Consider the following 20,098-nt stretch of genomic DNA (forward strand, 5'->3'; position numbering starts at 1 on the left):
CATGACCACTGGGGTCCTTCCAGTCTCAGTCAGGCCATTCAGTCTGGTGTTATGAGAATTTGGGGTCTGCATCCCACTGCTCTCCTGCTCCCTCACGGGTTCTCTGTTGTGTTCCCTGTCAGGGCAGTCATCAGTTGTAGCCAGATACCGTCTAGTTCTTCTTGTCTCAGGATGATGTAGACTTTGGTTCATGTGGCCCTTTCTGCCTCTTGGGCTCGTAATCGCCTTGTGTCCTTGATGTTCTTCGTTCTCCTTTGATCCAGGTGGGTTGAGACCAATTGATGCATCTTAGATGGCTGCTTGCTAGCATTTAAGACCCCAGACACCACTCTTCAAAGTGGGATGCAGAATGTTTTCTTAATAGATTTTATTATGCCAATTGACTTAGATGTCCCCTGAAGCCGTGGTCCCCAGACCCCTGCCCCTTAAAAAGTTCACTCTTGTCTACAGTGTTTGTAATGTTTGTAAATAGACTGCAGGTCCTTGAAAGAGTGCACAACTGGGGCGGGAGAGAAGGAAATATGTTGATTAGGGTGGGGCTCAGAGTGAATACAGAGGGACCAAGTTAATAGACTTACTGTAATCCAGTTGAGAGGTGATGGTACTTCAGATTGGGGTGGGAGTCATGGAGATCAAGATAGGAAATTCAGAAGCTATTTAGAAAGATTTGAGGGAGAGTCTGAGAGAGATGTCAAATATCATTCCTAGGTTTCTCAGAGCCTTTTCAACAGGATGGATGATGGTGCCATTTACTGAGATAAGGAATCCTGGAGGTAGATCATGAGCTGGGCTTGGACAAGGGCCACTTGAGGGGCCTTAGAGAGATCTAGATGAAGATGCCATTAAGGCAATTGAACATACGGCTTTAACTATATAGATTTGTGCTTAGAGGTGCAGTCTGAACGGGAGATATGAATTTGGCCTATTGACGGTAACTGAAGCTCAAGTCTTAGATGAGATTGCCTGGGGAAGGTGGATTGAGTAGAAAAGATGACCTATGCCTACAGTGCTTGTAAATAGGCAGCAGGTCCTTGAAAGAGTGCATGATAGCGGGGGGAGAGAAGGAATTCCAGTATTTAAAGGCCAGGCAGAGGGAGGTAAGCATCAAGGAAGACAGGAGGATAAACAAGAGAACATTGTAACACAGAAGCTAAGGGAAGAGGGTGTTTCAGAAGTTTGGAATGTCAACAGTGTCAAAGGCTGCTGAGTGGTCAGAAAGGCTATAGGATATTGATGATAACACTAGGTCTATTTTGGTAGAGTGTTTGTCCCAGAAACTAGATTCAGTAATGAGTGGGAGATGAGAATAGAAAATTGCTGCAAGAACTTTGACTGTGGGAGGAAGAATATATTTGTGTATCAGTATCTGTGGACATATTTAAATAAGTGCTTACAAACCCATAAAGTGGATTATTCGTTAGTCTGTGTGTGTTTCTGTGCCTAAGAAATATAAATTTTTGCCACAAAACTGGTCAGTATTTTAGCTTTTTAGCAGTCATAAGCTTTGTTTGTTCTTTGTTGTCTTAACCATAAAAGAAATATTTCCCATTCTCAATGTCCATATGATTTCAATAAATGATTCTGAGGAAGCGGCTGGGAATAGGACACTGGGGTACAGTTTTCAACTCAAGTGAATTGTTATGGGACCCTAAACTTTACTTCAATTTGCCTTTCAAGTAAAGGACAATCTTAAGGATGTGCTCACTCTACCCAGAACGGCATTTAATTTCATGTGTGTCTCCCTTTTTCTCTTATTTCTTTCATTTCCCCTTTCCTCTTATTTTAAATGGCTGCCTGGATTAATAATCACGGGAAAGACAAGGTAGAGAGGGAACACTAGAGAAGTCAGTTTATAATTAAAATCTAAATGCTTCTATTCGGCATCGTCTCTGTCCACAGGAATTTCCATAGCCATCTATTCTAATACTCTCCTCTGTTAATCACTTAATACCTAACTTTTAAAGCAGTTAATAATATTCTTAGAATTCCTTGAACAAGTGATTTAGTGACTCTATCATGAGATAATCTATTGTATTTACCTGAAATAATCTAACATAAGATTTAAGACAATTCTTGCCTCTACAAAGAGTGCGTATCATATGTTGTTGTTGCCACTGAATTCTTTTCCAACTTATAACGAACCCATGTGACAGAGTAGAACTGCCCCATAGGGTCTTTTTTTTCTTTGGCTATCCTCTTTATGGGAGCAGATTTCTAGATCTTCCTCCCATGGAGATGCTGGGTGAGTTCAAATTGCCAACCTTTCAGCTAGCAGTCAAGTGCTGAGCTGAACCATCGCACCACCAAGGCTCCTTGCATATTATATGCCAGTAGTCAATGTACGATAAAGTTTAAATTGCTGGTTGATGAACTTGGAGTTATTCTCAAACCTTTTTGGGGAATTGGACTCAAAGTTTGATTTCTTAGCTTTCTGTTTTTGACATTAGTGCTCTGAATTTTTTTAATTTTTGCGTTCTTTTTAACATTTCCAAATTAGCCCTCGCTTTTATAGACTTCATTAGCCTTAACTGCTTCAAGCCAGAAGATGTTATTGTTACACACATGCACAGATTTTCGAAGAATAGCATTTCTCACACCCTTTCAGCTACAAGTTCTGCCTGGATTTATCCTATTCAAAGGAGACCAATTTTCTTGCAGTTTCCACAGTTAAGCCACTAGATGAGAATCATATACAACTTAACAATGGCCCTTGCTCTTAATAAAAGTTAAATTATTTGGAAAGACATTTTCTTTTTCTTTTGGGAAAATTTGATATGATTGAGAAGTAATAATAATAGTAATAAGACATAATCTAATTGTTTCAGATTATTTACTTTTTTTTTTTTTTGCAGGTCCCGACACCAAGCTAATGCAGAACAGTGGTAAGACTAAATTTAAAAGGACAAGTATTGATAGATTGATGAATACACTAGTACTGTGGGTAAGTTACTCTAACAAAACTAGGTGGTATCACCAGTCCTTGTTATCCTAATATATTTCTTATATTTTTCTGGGAATTCTTGAGGAGTTTGTATTTTGGGAATTTTGCATCTGGGGCTCAGGCATACTGTTTCTACTTCCTAGATTATGATGATTTCTCAACCTTGGTAGAATTTCTCATGAGAGGTAGTTTGGTGCTTATGGAGGTCTTCATGGTCATGCAAATTCCCCATATCCCAAGGATTGGATTTTGAAAAATAAAATATAGTTTTTAAGATAGTTTGGTCTTTTTGTTGTCTTACCTTTGCGCAAGTCCTCTCTACATAGCTTATGAACAGGGCTGGCATGTTTAGTTTAAGGATTTGCTGTCACTGTCTAGGAATTATTAATTAATAAATAATTTATAAACAAGGGGCCCCATATTTTCATTTTGTACTAGACTCTGAAATTTATGTGGCAAGTTCTGCTATGGATCCTTTGAGGACCAGGTCCATAATTCTTCTCCTTCATGAAGCCTTCTAAACTTTCTTAGGCCATGGTTAACTCATGCCTCTGAATTCTCTGAATGATTTTCTCTACCACACATTTACCATAAACAGTCCCCTGCATCCCATCCTTTTGTCAATAAATCTTGTGTAACCTCACACTACTGATTTGATCGTTTTCTGACTTTTTGTATAATATCGCTTTGCCTCCTTATAAATCTTGTGTAACCTCACACTACTGATTTGATCGTTTTCTGACTTTTTGTATAATATCGCTTTGCCTCCTTAAGCACGTGTTAAATTTGAAGACAATGACTTTGACATATGAAGACAGTGGACTTTCAAATACATTATAGACTCACAATCAAAGAATCTGAGCTCAGTATATGCTTGACTGATATATAATATTTGAACTCTGAATAAGGAAGGAAGAAAACTAACATTTTTTGTGCACAAAATATTGGCCAGGCTGTGTTTTACTCTAAGTATGGACCTCAGACTTGGGGCATCTATGTTCCTCCCCCACTTTCCCCTTGGGTCAGAGCCCATAGGGCTAGAGGGACATGCCTATATGGAGACAGTGCCTCCTTCTAGTATTCCCAATTTAAATGGCCCTGAACTCATTTCTAGGGCCTGCATAGGGCGTGTGTATATATCTACCTCAGAGTAAAAGTACCGATCATGCAGCAAGGACTGTTCTTGCTATTCATATTAGAAAAGAGAGGAGGAGGAGCCAACATGGCACCCTGGACAGTATGCCATGCTGTTCTCTGCAGCAAAGACCCAAATAACTAAGTAAAACAGACATAGATGTCAATCCTGGAACTGTAAGCATCAAATGAAGAGATAAAGAACAAGATCAAACATTGAAAAGAAGAAACTGAAGGAAAACAGAACAAGAAGAGATACAGAGTGTAGGTCCCCTGCTGACTAACACAGCACAGCATCACTGTCTTAGAGCCCAGCAATGACCTGGACAGGGAATATGGGAAGGGAACTTCACAGAGCTTCCGACAGGAGACAGAGCACCTGGTAACCAGAGAAACATGCTCTCCCGACCCTCGCCCTTCTGTCCTATACCCAGCTTAAAACCTTTCCAAATGGGCCACGCAGAGCTGCTTTGGCTAGAGCAACACTGGCCCACCACCAGCCCAGGTCCATCCTGCCCAGCCCCCACCCACTGGCTCCTGTTGCCCCGTTTTTTCCCCTTTCTTCCTTTTCTTTCTCCCTCCCACCTAGCCCTGTACACCACCTTTACACCTTCCTGCCAGGCCACAGTACACCACCATGCGTAGAGAGCCAGTGTCCTGCTTCCACCCCAGGTACTCCCTGCCCACACCCACTGGCTCCCGTCATGCCATTTTTTTCTCCATCTTTTCCTTTTCTTTTTCGCTCCCATTTTGCCCCGTATGCCACCCCCACCCCCTTATCACTGGCACCCAGATCTGCCCTTCCACAACCCACTGGATACCCTTTTTGTTTCTTGTTTGTCTTTTCTTTGTTCCCCTCAACTAGCCCTGTACGCCACTCCTCTTTCCAGCTGGCTCTCACCATGCCACTGTGGTTAGAGTGTCCCTGGCTCAGGCCCAGTGCCACGCCAGGCCCACACTGCCCTTCCACTCCCACCACTCAGCCAGCTGCTGGAGGTAGGGAAGTAAGACTGTACCATTCCCCATCCAACACCCCTGCCTATCTGGCGAAGGGCTATGAATGCTCCCACACTGCTGGACCAACAAAAGGAGGCAGAAAATGCCCACCCAGTTTGTCCTCAGCCACCTCACCAAACCAATGTACAGCAAAGCAGACTCACCCTGCCTGCTGCTGCCCTGCCCATCTGGGCAAGGTGGTAAGAGCTATCATGTCCACAGATGAGCAAGAAGCAAAGCATGCTCAGTCTGCCTGCCATGACATATCAAAACAAAACAAAAAATCAGGACAAAACAAAAGAACATACTATCTATAAATAAATAAAATAGTACTTTAATGTCTTGGAAACAGCAAACAATATCAAAACATATATAAAAAAGAAGCAGGACAAGATGGCTCAGCAAGTGACCAAAATAAAGAATCAGATGACCTTCCAGAAGACAAAAAGGTAGTGGAACAATCTGATATGGAATTCAAAAGACTAATATTTAGGGCTCTCTAAGAGATTAGGAAACAGATCAAGTGAAACATAGACAAAACCAAGGAAAAAATAGACAAAACCTTGGAAAACACAGACAAAACCAATGAAAACAGCCAAAATTAAGGAAAACACAGACAAAGCACTAGAAGAATTCAGGAAAATAATACAAGAAAAAAAATCAAAATAAATAAGCAATTAGAAATCATACAAAAACAGCAACTAGAAATGGACAACTCAATAGAAGGTCTTAGGAGAAATTTCAAACAATGGAAGACAGACTCAGTGGGAGCAAAGACAAATCCATGGACACCATTTTGTTTGAGGAAATGTCAGAGAAAAGATTGAAGAAAACCTAAGAAGTGTGTGGAACAAACTCAAGAGCAAAAGTTTGTGTGTAATCAGAGTTCCAGAACAGGGAGAGAAAATTGAAAACACAAAGAAGATTGTTGAAGATTTGGTGGCAGAAAACTTCCCAAATATCATGAAAGACACAAAGTTGGCCATCCAAGAAGCACAAAGAAACCCATAAATGAAAGACTCCAAAAGAAAGACACCTTGAAAAATCATAATGACACTTACCAAAACCAAAACACAAAGAAAGAATCCTGAGAGCAGGTGGACAAAACAAAGTCACATACAAAGGGGAAACAATAAGACTAAACTCTGATTACTCAGCAGAAACTATGCAGGCAAGAAGGCAACGGAATGGTAATATAAAATCTTGAAAGAAAAAAACGGCAAGCCAAGAATAATAATATATTTTGCAAAACTCTTTCTCAAATATGATGACAAAATTAGGACATTTCAGATAAACAGAAATTAAGAGAATTTGTAAAAACCAAACCAAACTTACAAGAAATATTAAAGGGAGTCTTTCTGTTAGAGAACTAACAACATCAGACAGCAACCAAAGTCTAGGATACAGGACAGCATCAGCCAGATATCAACCTAGGCAAAGAACTCTCAACAACAACAAAAACTAAAAGACTTAAAACAGGAAACAGAGATGTCAATCTCTAAAGGACAACAACATTAAAACAATAAAAGGAGGAATAAATGGTATAGATATAGAACTTTCAAATGAAGAGGAAGTCGAGGCAATATCAAGTAATAAAAGACTGGTTCAAACTTAGGAAGATAAGGTAAAATTTCCAGGTAACCACAAAGAAAGTTAACAAACCTACTTGTCAGAATAAAAAAGAAGAAAAACAAAGTCCCAGTAAATATAAAATCTATAATAGTGAAAGAAAAGGAAGTCCATAAGCAAAAAGAACTAAGCTCAGAAAAGTAAGAACAAAGAAAACATTAGCACCACACACACACAAAAAAGCACAACAATATGACAGCAATAAACTCATACCTATTAACAATCACACTGAATTTAAATGCCTTAAATGCACCTATAAAGAAGAGAGTGGCAGAATGGATAAAAAAGCACGACCTATCAATATACTGTCTACAAGAGACACACCTTAGACATAAATATATTAAAAATCAAAGGATAGAGAAAAATATATCAGGCAAAAAGTAACCAAAAAAGAACAGGAGTGGCAATATTAATCTCAGGTAAAATAGGTGTTAAGGCAAAATCCACCATAAAAGACAAGAAAGACTTTATGTAATGATTAAAGGGACAATCCACCAAGAAGACATAACCTTAGTAAATATCTATGCACCCAATGACAGGGCTCCAAAACACATAAAACAAACTCTGATGGCACTGAAAAGAGAAGTTGACAGTTGAAGTAGGAGACTTCAACACACCATTCTTGGGAAAGGAGAGAACAACAGAATCCCAGTACCTAGAAAGAAACTCAACAAAGATACAGAAGTTCTAAAGGCCGAATCAACTAACTTGACCTCATAGACATACAGAGAACATTCCACCCAACAGCAGCAAAGTATACATTCTTTTCCAACTCCACATGGAATATTCTCCAGAATAGACCACATTATAGGCCACAAAGCAACACTCAGTAATGTCTAAAACATCTAAATAATACAAAGCATTCTCTCTGATCACAATGCCATAAAAGTAGAAATCAATAACAGGAAGAGCAAGGGAAAAAAATTCAAATACAGGGAAACTGAAATGAACACCTCGCTTAAAAGCCATTGGATAATAGAAGAAATCAAAGAAGGAAAAAAAATTCTTAACACCTTGAGGGACCAAGCTACTGGGGCTGAGAACTGGGGACTGTGGTCTTGGGGACATGTAGGTCAATTAGCATAACATAGTTTATGAAGAAAACGTTCTACATCCTACTTTAGTGAGTAGCACCTGGGGTCTTAATAGCTTGCAAGCAGCCATGTAAGACACATCTATTGACCTCTTCATGTTCAGAGCAATGGAGAATGAAGAAAACCAAAGGCACAAGGAAAATATTAGTCCAAAGGGCTAATGGACTACGTGAACCCACAGCCTCCACCAGCAAGAGCCAGGAGAACTAGATGGTACCCAGCTACCACCACCAGCCACTCTGCCAAGGATCACAATAGATGGCACTGGACAGAGCAGAAGAAAAATGTAGAACGAAATTCAAATTCACACACACATAAAAACCAAGCTTACTGGTCTGACAGTGTCTGGAGGGACCCCTGAGACTATGGCTCCCTGTTAACTAAGAACTGAAACCATTCCCGAAGTCTACCTTTCAGCCATTGATTAGAGAGGCCTATAAAACAAACACTAACACATGTGACCCCCACGTGTCTGTCAGTTTGTCGTACTGTGGGGGCTTGTGTGTTGCTGTGATGCTGGAAGCCATGCCACTGGCATTCAGATACCAGCAGGGTCACCCATGGAGGACAGGTTTCAGCTGAGCTTCCAGACTAAGACAGACTAGGAAGAAGGACCCGGCAGTCTACTTCTGAAAAGCATTAGCCAGTGAAAACCTTATGAATAGCAGCGGAACCTTGTCTGATATAGTGCTGGAAGATGAGCCCCCCAGGTTGGAAGGCACTCAGGAGATGACTGGGGAAGAGCTGCCTCCTCAAAGTGGAGTCGACCTTAATGACGTGGATGGAGTAAAGCTTTCGGGACCTTCATTTGCCGAAGTGGCACGACTCAAAATGAGAAGAAACAGCTGTAAACATCCATTAATAATTGGAACCTGGATATGAACCTAGGAAAATTGGAAATCATCAAAAATGAAATGGAATGCATAAACATCGATATCCTAGGCATTAGTGAGCTGAAACAGACTGGTATTGGCCATTTTGAATCAGACAATCATATAGTCTACTATGCTGGGAATGACAACTTGAAGAGGAATGGTGTTGCATTCATCATCAAAAGGAATGCTTCAAGATGTATCCTGAAGTACAACGCTGTCAGTGATAGGATAATATCCATACAGCTACAAGGAAGACCAGTTAATATGACTATTATTCAAATTGATGCACTAACCACTAGGGCCAAAGATGAAGCACTAGAAGGTTTTTATCAGCTGCTGCAGTCTGAAATTGATTGAATATGCAATCAAGATGCATTGATAATTACTGGCGACTGGAATGCGAAAGTCAGAAACAAAGAAAGATCGGGAGTTGGAAAATATGGCCTTGGTGATAGAAACAATGCCGGAGATCAAATGAGAATTTTGCAAGGCCAATGACTTCTTCATTGCAAATACCTTCTTTCACCAACATAAACGGCGACTATACACATGGACCTCGCCAGATGGAACACACAGAAATCAAATTGACTACATCTGTGGAAACAGACGATGGAAAAGCTCAATATCATCAGTCAGAACAAGGCCAGGGGCCGACTGTGGAACAGACCATCAATTGCTCATATGCAAGTTCAAGCTGAAACTGAAGAAAATCAGAGCAAGTCCACGAGAGCCAAAATATGACCTTAAGTATATCCCACCTAAATTTAGAGACCATCTCAAGAATAGATTTGACACATTGAACACTAGTGACAGAAGACCAGACGAGTTGTGGAATGACATCAAGGACATCATCCATGAAGAAAGCAAGAGGTCACTGAAAAGACAGGAAAGAAAGAAAAGACCAAGATGGATGTCAGAGGAGACTCTGAAACTTGCTCTTAAGTGTCGAGCAGCTAAAGCAAAAGGAAGAATTGATGAAGTAAAAGGACTGAACAGAAGATTTCAAAGGGCCTCTTGAGAAGACAAAATATTATAATAACATGTGAAAAGAGCTTGAGGTGGAAAACCAAAAGGGAAGAACACGCTCGGCGTTTCTCAAGCTGAAAGAACTGATGAAAAAATTCAAGCCTCGAGTTGCAATAGTGAGGGATTCCATGGGGGAAAATATTAAGTGACGCAGGAAGCATCAAAAGAAGGTGGAAGGAATACACAGAGTCATTATACCAAAAAGAATTAGTCGATATTCAACCATTTCAAGAGGTGGCCTATGATCAGGAACCAATGGTACTGAAGGAAGAAGTCCAAGCTGCTCTGAAGGCATTGGCAAAAAACAAGGCTCCAGGAATTGATGGAATATCAATTGAGATGTTTCAGCAAACAGATGCTGCACTGAAGGTGCTCACTCGTCTATGCCAAGAAATATGGAAAACAGCTACCTGGCCAACTGACTGGAAGAGATCCATATTTATGCCTAGTCCCAAGAAAGGTGATCCAACTGAATATGGAAATTATAGAACGATATTAATATCACACGCAAGCCAGATTTTGCTGAAGATCATTCAAAAACGGCTGCAGCAGTATATCGACAGGGAACTGCCAGAAATTCAGGCTGGGTTTAGAAGAGGACATGGAACCGGAGATATCATCGCCGATGTCAGATGGATCCTGGTTGAAAGCAGAGAATACCAGAAGGATGTTTACCTGTGTTTTATTGACTATGCAAAGGCATTCGACTGTGTGGATCATAGCAAACTATGGGTAACATTGCAAAGAATGAGAATTCCGGAACACTTAATTGTGTTCATGAGGAAGCTTTACATAGATCAAGAGGCAGCTGTTTGGACAGAACAAGGGGATACTGCTTGGTTTAAAGTCAGGAAAGGTGTGCGTCCAGGTTGTATTCTTTCACCATACCTGTATGCTGAACAAATAATACGAGAAGCTGGACTATATGAAGAAGAACAGGGCATCAGGATTGGAGGAAGACTCATTAACGACCTGCGTTATGCAGATGACACAACCTTTCTTGCTGAAAGTGAAGAGGACTTGAAGCACTTACTAATGAAGATCAAAGATCACAGCCTTCAGTATGGACTACACCTCAACATAAAGAAAAGAAAAATCCTCACAACTGGACCAATAAGCAACATCATGATAAATGGAGAAAAGATTGAAGTTGTCAAAGATTTCATTTTACTTGGATCCACGATCAACAGCCATGGAAGCAGCAGTAAAGAAATCAAAAGACGCATTGCATTGGGTAAATCTGTTGCAAAGGACCTCTTCAAAGTGTTGAGGAGCAAAGATGTCACCCTGAAGACTAAGGTGCGCCTGACCTAAGCCATGGTATTTTCAATTGCATCATGTGCATGTGAAAGCTGGACAATGAATAAGGAAGACTGAAGAAGAGTTGACGCGTTTGAATTGTGGTGTTGGCGAAGAATATTGAGCATGCCGTGGACTGCCAAAAGAATGAACAAATCTGTCATGGAAGAAGTGCGGCCAGAATGCTCCTTAGAGGCAAGGATGGCGAGTCTGCATCTTATATGCTTTGGACATGTTGTGAGGAGGGATCAGTCCCTGGAGAAGGACATCATGCTTGGCAGAGTACAGGGTCAGCAGAAAAGAGGAAGACCCTCAACGAGGTGCACTGACACAGTGGGTGCAACAATGAGCTCAAGCATAACAATGATTGTAAGGATGGCACAGGACTGGGCAGTGTTTCGTTCTGTTGTGCATAGGGTCGCTATGAGTCGGAACTGACTCGATGGCACCTAACAACAACACGTGTGAGGAATGTGCTTCTTAGTTTAATCAAGTAGATGAGACGAAATGGGCAACACCTGACAAAAAGGCAAAGCGAAGAAGACAGGAAGGGTTAGGAAAACTGGACGAATGGACACAGAGAACCCAGGGTAGAAAGGGAAAGGGGGAGAATGCTGACACATTGTGAGGATTGCAACTAAAATAACAAAAAACAATTTGTGTATAAAATTTTTGAATTAATAACTAATTTGTGCTATAAACTTTCACCTAAAACATAATAGAAAGAAAGAGAATAGAATGATTCCTGGGGAGTTAGAAGCAAAATCCATGCTTAAATTAGAGCTTTTATTATCAAGTAAAGGAGCCCTGGTGGCACTGTGATGAAGTGTTTGGCTGCTACAGAAAAGTTCAAACTCACCAGCAGCTCTGCAGGAGAAAGATGTGGCAGTCTGCTCGCATAAAGATTTACAGCCTTGGAAACCCTGTGGGATAGTTCTACTCTGTCCTGTTGGGTCCCTGTGAGTTGGAATCGAATCTCTGGCAATGGGTTAATGTCAAGTATCACCAACTTCAATACTCTTAAAGTAATTCTGTTCAATTAATTTACAAAACCTGTTGCCATCGAGTTACAGCTCCAACCATTTAAGAGAAAAGAGGGTGCTGTGATACAGGTACAGAATTGGTAAGATTTCAGGGATTCACAATTCTACTTTTCTCTAATTCCCAGTTTTCTACTATAGTTTCAAATAGTTTTTTTTCCCCCAACCTTGTCTTCTAATGTATCTATATTGTCCATGAAAGAATAAAATAGAAAACAGTCCTAGAATTTTTGAATATGCTTTCTTGAAGAAAAAAGTGAAATAGCAGGAAAATGCATTGCTGCTGTCTGTCCTGACTCCTCCTTCACACTAGCTGGTCTCAGCTCCTAACACCATGAGACACCTAGCAGAACAGAATCCCCATAACACTTTCTTCAGCTCAGGTCTTACTGTGTTCACTGAGCTTCCTTCCCGACGCTGGGATTTGAACTCATGAGGGACTGACCTTGCTGTCTCTGTAGCTGATAAATCTCTAAACCAGGGCTTTGGACCAGTTCACTCCTGTTCCAACTGCTGCTGAGAATTTGCATTTCTAAGAAGTTCCCTGCTGAGAATTTGCATTTCTACCCTGGATATACTGAATCAGAATCTACATTTTAACAAGATCCCAGGGTGATCCTTATGTATAACTCCCTGGGAACTTTTTAGAAATGCTAATTATCAGCAGGGAACTGTTTTAAAGTGGAAATTCTCAGCAAGGGTTGAACTGATGAACCGGTTCAAAGCCCTGCTCTAAAATGACTATCTTTATAAGGATTTGCTTACAATTTTCATTTTACTTCCTACTTTTTCTACTTTTTTTTTAATTTAAAAAGGAAAGTATATATACCATGAAGTGTTTTCATTAACCCTTCTCTTTCTTGTTGTCCTCAAGTATGGATTGTACACCCCGATCTGTAGCCTGGAGACTTGACTAGCCTGATAGTTCTTGAATCATTGATACTTTCTTCCTTTTGTTCTTATGACTTGAGTAACCATATAATTTATTACTCGTATAGGACACTTTGAAGGTACTTAAGCTACTTCTCAGCCTGAACTCCTAAGTAGAAATGAGACTCATTTTCTTTTATTTTGCAGAGTGTTTAAATATATGCATTGCCACCAATTCAGAATGTGAAGCTGTTGGCCATGTGACCGCAGACAAGTTATGTAGCTTCTCTGTTGTTGTTGTTAGCTGCTGCCGTTGAGTTGGCCCTCCACTCACGGTGACTCCATGTGTTACAGAGTAGAACTGCTCCATAGGGTTTTCTTGGCTGTAATGTTTGTGGAAGCAGTTTGCCAGGTCTTTCTTCTGCAGAGCTGGCAGGTGGATTTAAACCACCAACCTTTTGGTAAGCACCAATTACAAACTGCTTGTACCACCCAGGCTCCTTAATTTCTTTGTGCTCCCATTTTATTTTGTTTTGTTTTTAATCTGTGAAGTGTGGATAAATAATGATTATTTCTGTCTCTCAGAGTAAATGGGAGAATTAAATGAGAAAATGTATGTAAGATAGCCAAATCACTGACTTAAAAATGTTAAATTTTACTGATATGACTAATGTAAGAAAAGCTTTGCGTAAACTTACTTTTCAAATGGCAATTTCTTAGATCTAGAAGTGTAATTAGATCATGATGATATGACTAGTTTTGGGTTCAAGTTCACCTTAACCAGACTTCTATTCTCATTGCAGATTTTTGGGCTTCTGGCATGCTTGGGAATTATTCTTGCAATAGGAAATTCAGTCTGGGAGCAGCAAGTCGGGGAACAATTCAGAACTTTCCTCTTCTGGAATGAAGGAGAGAAGAACTCCGTGTTCTCAGGATTTTTAACATTCTGGTCATATGTTATTATTCTCAATACCGTTGTACCTATTTCACTCTATGTGAGGTAAGAGGAGAGTTTATACTTCAGAAAGTCCAATTCATCAAAAAGCCTTTGTTTCATGGAATCTTTTTTCAGTTTTACAGTCACAGCAACGAGTAGAAGTCTTGCTGTAACTGCTGGTAATCTGCTGCGTCTGTTACAAATGAGGCAACTAAGCTGTTTAATCTATTTAACTTTTGAAAACACAAAAGAACTGTCGATGAGTCAATTCCAACTCGTAGCAACCCTATAAGACAGAGTAGAGCTGCCCCATAGGGTTTCCAAGGCTGTAAATCTTTACAGAAGCTGACTGCCACATCTTTTTCCTTTGGAGCAGCTAGTAAATTTGAACCGCTGTCCGTTTTGGTTAGCAGCCAAGTGCTTTAACCACTGTACCACCAAGGCTCCTGTTTAACTTTTACATTTTCAAATTACAATAAATACATTTTATTTTCTTCCTGATTCAATTTAGTTTGTTAGGAATGTTTTTCTCTGAACTACATAAACTACACCATAATCTCATAAAAAAAATCTCATGCAACCTGATTAATTAGAATTTTGTTGATGCTGGGTGGAAAAATCGAAGACCATCTGGAGAGATCTATTAAGATGGCGCCTTCCTGCCACTAGTCTGCACCTGCTTCTACCACTTGCTGGCTCCATAACCATAGGCAAGTCACTTTACCTCCCAGGTCTCAGTTTCCTCATTTTTTTAAAGTGGAGATATTAATAGTTCTACTTTAGAAAATTGTATGAAAAGTAAATAAGTTAATGCATGGAAAACTCTTAGAAGAACACCTGGTCTGTGGAAACAGCTTAATGAATATTAATTTTTTTCTGTTATTAGTGTTACCTATAAATGAGTGTACCCAAAGGAGTTGAAACATCATGGGGGATGTTTGTCCTTGTTAAATAAGAAGTGTGACTCTTAACTCCTACTCTACAAGTTGGCCTGCCATTTCTAGATTTGGTTCAACAAACTAGAACTAAAATTTTCCCTCTCTGTATGTGTGTGTGCATGCTTCTGTGTGTCTGATAAGACTTCGAAGTTGACCCTGGAGTCCGTACCTGAGACATTCTTGTTCCTAATCCTACGAAGACTGAGCCAAACAGTCTCAAAACACACTGGAGCCAAGAAGGAACTTGGTTGTTTGACACACCAGTATTTTAACAATATCAGTATTTTAACAATACACAGAATTATCAGCTTGAAATCCCTACTAATTTTTATGAGCTTCTTTTTCTCTCTTTCCAAAATTCTGGCTTTGAAGAAGCAAAGGGAGTATAACGCATAACATCTAGCCTCGTTTTGGATAGTGGTCAGCAAACTGAAATGTCAAGTTGTGGGAAGCTGACTTGTAGTGGTGGCATGTGGCCACAGTGCCACAAATTGCTTTGAACCCTCTGGAGCTGTGGGCAGAGTGGGCTCTATTTAAACCGTATCCTACTGGCTCCTCTTTGATTCCGAGGACCTCGCGTGCTTGTGTCCAATTATAAAGTTGGTGGTAAACCCTGCTCATTGCCAGAAGAGCTATTGTCAGCTTTTATAGCTTTCCTTTTATGTCCTATATGAATAATAAACATGCATGCTGGCTTACCATCTGCACATGTGCCATTTCTTATGTCCTCGTGGAAGGAGTATATTCTGTATAAACTCTTTCTTTGAACATTTTTTTCTTTGCCAGTTTTCATTTAACGATTTGAAAGATTGATTTTTCTTTTCTTTTTTTTTTTTTTGAGGCTAGACCCCCAGGTGAGCATCTCTTCTCCCTTTAATGTTTCTCCTGGAGTTGTGGAAAGAAAGTCAGTTTAAAATAGTCCAAATGCAAGTTCTGGTCTTGGTGCTACCACTAATAGCTGTGTGATCTTAGGGAAAGCACTAGGCTTCTCTGTGTTGTAGTTTGCCTGACAAATATTGGCTTCTCTGTAAAATTAGGGCATTAAAATAATTGATTTCTGAGTTCTTTTCTGCACCTTATCTTTAACTGGTAGCCCTGGTGGCTCAGTGGCTAAGTGCTCAGCTGCTAAATGAAAGGTCAGCAGTTTGAACCCACCAGCTGCTCTGTGGGAGAAAGATGTAGCAGTCTGCTTCCATAAAGTTTACAGCCTTGGAAACCCTATGGCGCAGTTCTGCTTTGTCCTTTAGGGTCGCTATGAGTTGGAATTGACTCAAAGGCAATGGGTTTGGTTTGGGTTTGGTATCTTTAAATAAGTTTCCCTGGGTGGCTCAAGTGGTTTGCGATTGCTTGTTAACCTTAAGATTGGCTGTTCCGACCCACCCAGTGGCGCCATGGAAGAAAGTCCTGACAACCTGCTTCTGTAGAGATTTAAAAAAAAAAAAAAAAGCCCGAAACCAAACCTGTAATTGTTGATTCTATTCTATCTCATTGTGACCCCATGTTGACAGAGTAGAACTGCTTCTTAGGGTTGCCTTGGCTGTGATCTTAATGAAAGCAGATCACTGGGCTCTTCTTCCGAGGTACCATTGAGTGGGTGTGAACTGCCAGCTTTTAGGTTAGTAGTTGGGTGCAAACCATTTGCCAAGAAAACCCTATAGAGCAGTTCTACTTACTGTGTAACACGTGGGGTTGCCGTAAGTCAGAATCAGCTCCATGGCAATGGGTTTGTTTTTTGGTTTACCTTTAGATAGCATTTTATACCTCATATAAAATGTTCTCACATACTTTATCTCATTTACATCTCCCAGCAATCTTTTGAGGTAGTTATTGCTGAACTTATTTCACAATGAGGAGATGGTTTGCTCAGGATCACGGAGCTAGTTAGGGGCAGGACCAAAATCAAAATCCGTTTTCTGATGCTTGGCACAGGGTTTTACCTCCATACCTAAGCTACGTATGATTTGTTATTCAGCAAAGATGTCAGAAAAAGAAAAGAAGCTAAAATTCTTTATCTTTTCGTGAGGCATGGCACCGATGAAGGTAAGTGTGAGCTGTTCTCGCACCCAGTAAGAGCAGTAATCCTACCTCGGCTTCAGGGAAAACGTGTTCCAAGGGAGATCAGGTTACTCTGCCTCAAGACTGAGACAGAGGAAAACTCATTCCTAGGCATTTCAGCTCAGAGGAATGAAGGCCTTCTGCAATCGCTTCAATTAGGCTTTTGAATAAATATGAAGAATAAATTCATGCCATCTGTTGCTTGAAGGTAAACATCCCAAACTCACTTTGAATGGTTAATAATTGCAAGTGAGCCCTGGATGTTTGCTGTGGAAAAATATTTCTATGCTGTTGATTTGTTGATATGTAGTGTTAAAACATACCCAGCTACAGTTTTACAATACTCCCAAGGAATTAGCTTTTGAGAGTTTTTCTCCCCTAAAGCAATGGGTTTTTTGGGTTTTTTTAAGCAATAGGGGAAACCCTGGTGGTGTAGTGGTTAAGTACTACGGCTGCTTTACCAAAGGGTTGGCAGTTCCAATCCATGAGGCTTTCCTTGGAAACTCTACGGGGTAGTTTTACTCTGTCCTGCAGGGTCACTATGAGTCCAAATTGACCCGATGGCAACGGATTTGTTTGTTTGTTTTAAAGCAATAGGAGCTCATTTCCATGTTGCTTGCTTTGCCACGTAATGGGTGGGATCCTAAGTCCTGCTCTTGGAATGTCAGGCAGAAAACACTAGGTGACCTGATCACTCTAACTCCGAATGTTTGTTTCTTCGCTGCTGTTAGGAAGCAAAGGGCTGACTGTTTCACGATGACTCTTCTAACTCTTTTTTCCCAAACAAAAGGATACTACTCTTCCTCTCTACGGACTATTTTAAGCTCGAAGAGTCTGAGTGAATTTAGAATTCTTCCGTTGGCCACTGCTGCGACGTGGAAGACTCAAATCCTGTTCTGTTCATTTTGCTTTGAGTTTTCAGGGTGCTGCTAGACTGTCAGATAAATGAAAGCTTCAGGTGGTTTGCACAGTTACCTGCACCATGTCGTTTTAAGACCAGGTCTACAATGACATTACCAAATGCCTCAATTCTACTCTCAGTTCTGTGGTTGGTTAGTTGTGTGACCTTGGGTTAGTCACTTAACCTCTGTAGGTCTAAGTGTCCTTTTGGTGAGATTAGGGACTAAAGGGTCGGAATTCATTCATTTAGCGCTGGTTGCCTATGACAGTCAAGGAACTGTGGCCCAGTGTAAGCGCTAATGCTTTCTGAGTAAATGGAATAAGGGAAACAACAGGGAATCAGACAGGAACTTACAAGGAAGCAGGAGGAGGGGGAGATACAGAAAAATTCAAACCGCCGAGCTTTTGGTTAACAGACGAGCTCTTAACCACTACGCCACCAGGGTTCCAACCCTCACATGAAAATATATAAATAAGAACATGCAGTGTGACTTATTTATCTTCATATCATTTGATTCTACCTTGTCATAGTGTGATTTTTAGTTTGTGAGAAAAAAGTATTACCATTCAAATAGTTAGAAAATAAAATGGCACCTTATCACTTCTGGAGAAAGAAGCATAGATATGTCATGTACTTATAGAAGTACCTGTTGCCATCGAGTTGATGGCAACTCATCATCCCATAGGGCTTCCAAGGCTGTGCTCTTAACGGAAGCAGGCTGCCACATCTTTGTTGCGTGGAGTGGCTGGTAGATTTGAACCGCTGACCTTTTGGTTAGCAGACAAGGCTTACCACTGAGACCACCAATGCTCCTCTACTTATAGAACTAGAAGTATGTAATCTAATACCCAGAAAGGACATGGGTGTGATCTAGTTCAATTGTCCTGGTTTACAGAGGAGAAAATCAAGGCTTAATTCCTATTAAAAGCAGAAGTAAGCTAAGGTTCCTGCTATTATCATTACTATTGTATACTATTCTAGCTCTCCTTGTTAATAGACTAAGACCTGAAATTGAAATATCAACGAACAAAATAAAACATGAAACTGAAATAAAACCGTTAGAAAAGAAGGTAAATTTATTATTTATAGACAATGTGATTATAGACCTAGAGGATCCAAATGAATAATCTGCAAAACTCTTAGTATTAATAACAGAATTCAGTTAGGTTTCTGATTATGTGAGCAATATATATTAAAAAAAAAAAAAAAATGAAAGATTTCCTTTAGGCCAATGGTAATTTAAGAAACTATTCCATTAATAAAAGATACGATGTCTAGGGACAAATTTATCAAGTTATAGTGTGGAACTATGTGAAAAACAAAATAAAAATAAATTTTACTCACAGAAGTACTTTTAAAAATTGAATTCATGAAAAGATTTATCCTCCGTTTTTAGTTTTTTAGTCTTATAAAATACCAGTTCTTTTTAAATTGCGTTTAGTATGTTGCTGTTGTTGCCAGGTACCATTGAGTCAATTTCCACTCATAGCAACCCTAGAGGACAGCATAGAGTAAGTGCCCTGTAGGGTTTCCAAGGCTGTAATTTTACAGGAGCAGACTGCCACATCTCTCCCGTGGAGTGGCTGGTGGATTTGAACCACTGACCTTTTGGTTAGCAGCTGAGTGTTTTAACCACTGCACTACCAGGGCTCCTTTGAGTTTAACATAGGCCTAATTCAAGTCCCAAATAGATTTTATGAGGAAACCGATACATTGATTCCAAAGTTGATCTAGAGGAATACACAAGTGACAACAACTGAGAAATTTTTGAAAAAGAAGGGAATAAAGGTGCTCTTGTCTTTTCCCAGTTATTGCAGAGTTTTACCAAGCTACAATAATGTAGAAAATAGATGCATTAGTGACATAGCAGTGAAAACAACTAAAGCCCAAAAAGAGATAATAGTGAGTAAAATAACTTGTATATGACACAAGAAGCTTCCCAACTAAATGGGGGAAAGGGTTTAAGTTCAACAAATGGTGATGAAAGGTTTTTCCCTTATATATATGCCATGCTTCAAGAAATTCCAGTTGTAATTTATGTCACTGAGTTGTACATGCGAAAAATGTTGAAATGGCAGATGTTGTGTTATGCATATTTTCACAACAATACAAAAAGAAAAAAAAATAAATGTAAAGAGATCAATAAAGAACTAGAAGAAAAATACAGACGTCTATATATAAAAGTGGCTGGTGAGTTCGAACTTTCAGTTAGCAGCCAAGTACTTAACCACTGTGACACCAGGGTTCCTTAACCTTGGCATCAAACCCAAACCCAAACCCGATGCCGTTGAGCCAGTTCTGACTCATAGCACCCCTACAGGGCAGAGTAGAACTGTCCCATAGGGTTTCCAAGGAGCAGATGG

General features: G+C 40.0%; 1 protein-coding gene across 1 annotated transcript in view; it reads left to right on the plus strand.

Annotated features, from left to right (window-relative positions):
- ATP8B4 (ATPase phospholipid transporting 8B4 (putative)) overlaps window positions 1-20,098 on the plus strand; it is a 366,292-nt gene that overhangs the window by 260,789 nt on the left and 85,405 nt on the right. The window contains exons 12-13 of the mRNA XM_064291985.1: window positions 2,853-2,941; window positions 13,708-13,904. Coding sequence (XP_064148055.1) covers window positions 2,853-2,941; window positions 13,708-13,904 — 286 coding nt within the window. The remainder of the gene's footprint in view (window positions 1-2,852; window positions 2,942-13,707; window positions 13,905-20,098) is intronic.

Source organism: Loxodonta africana, chromosome 10 (genome assembly GCF_030014295.1).
Source record: "Loxodonta africana isolate mLoxAfr1 chromosome 10, mLoxAfr1.hap2, whole genome shotgun sequence".
NCBI lineage: Eukaryota > Metazoa > Chordata > Mammalia > Proboscidea > Elephantidae > Loxodonta > Loxodonta africana.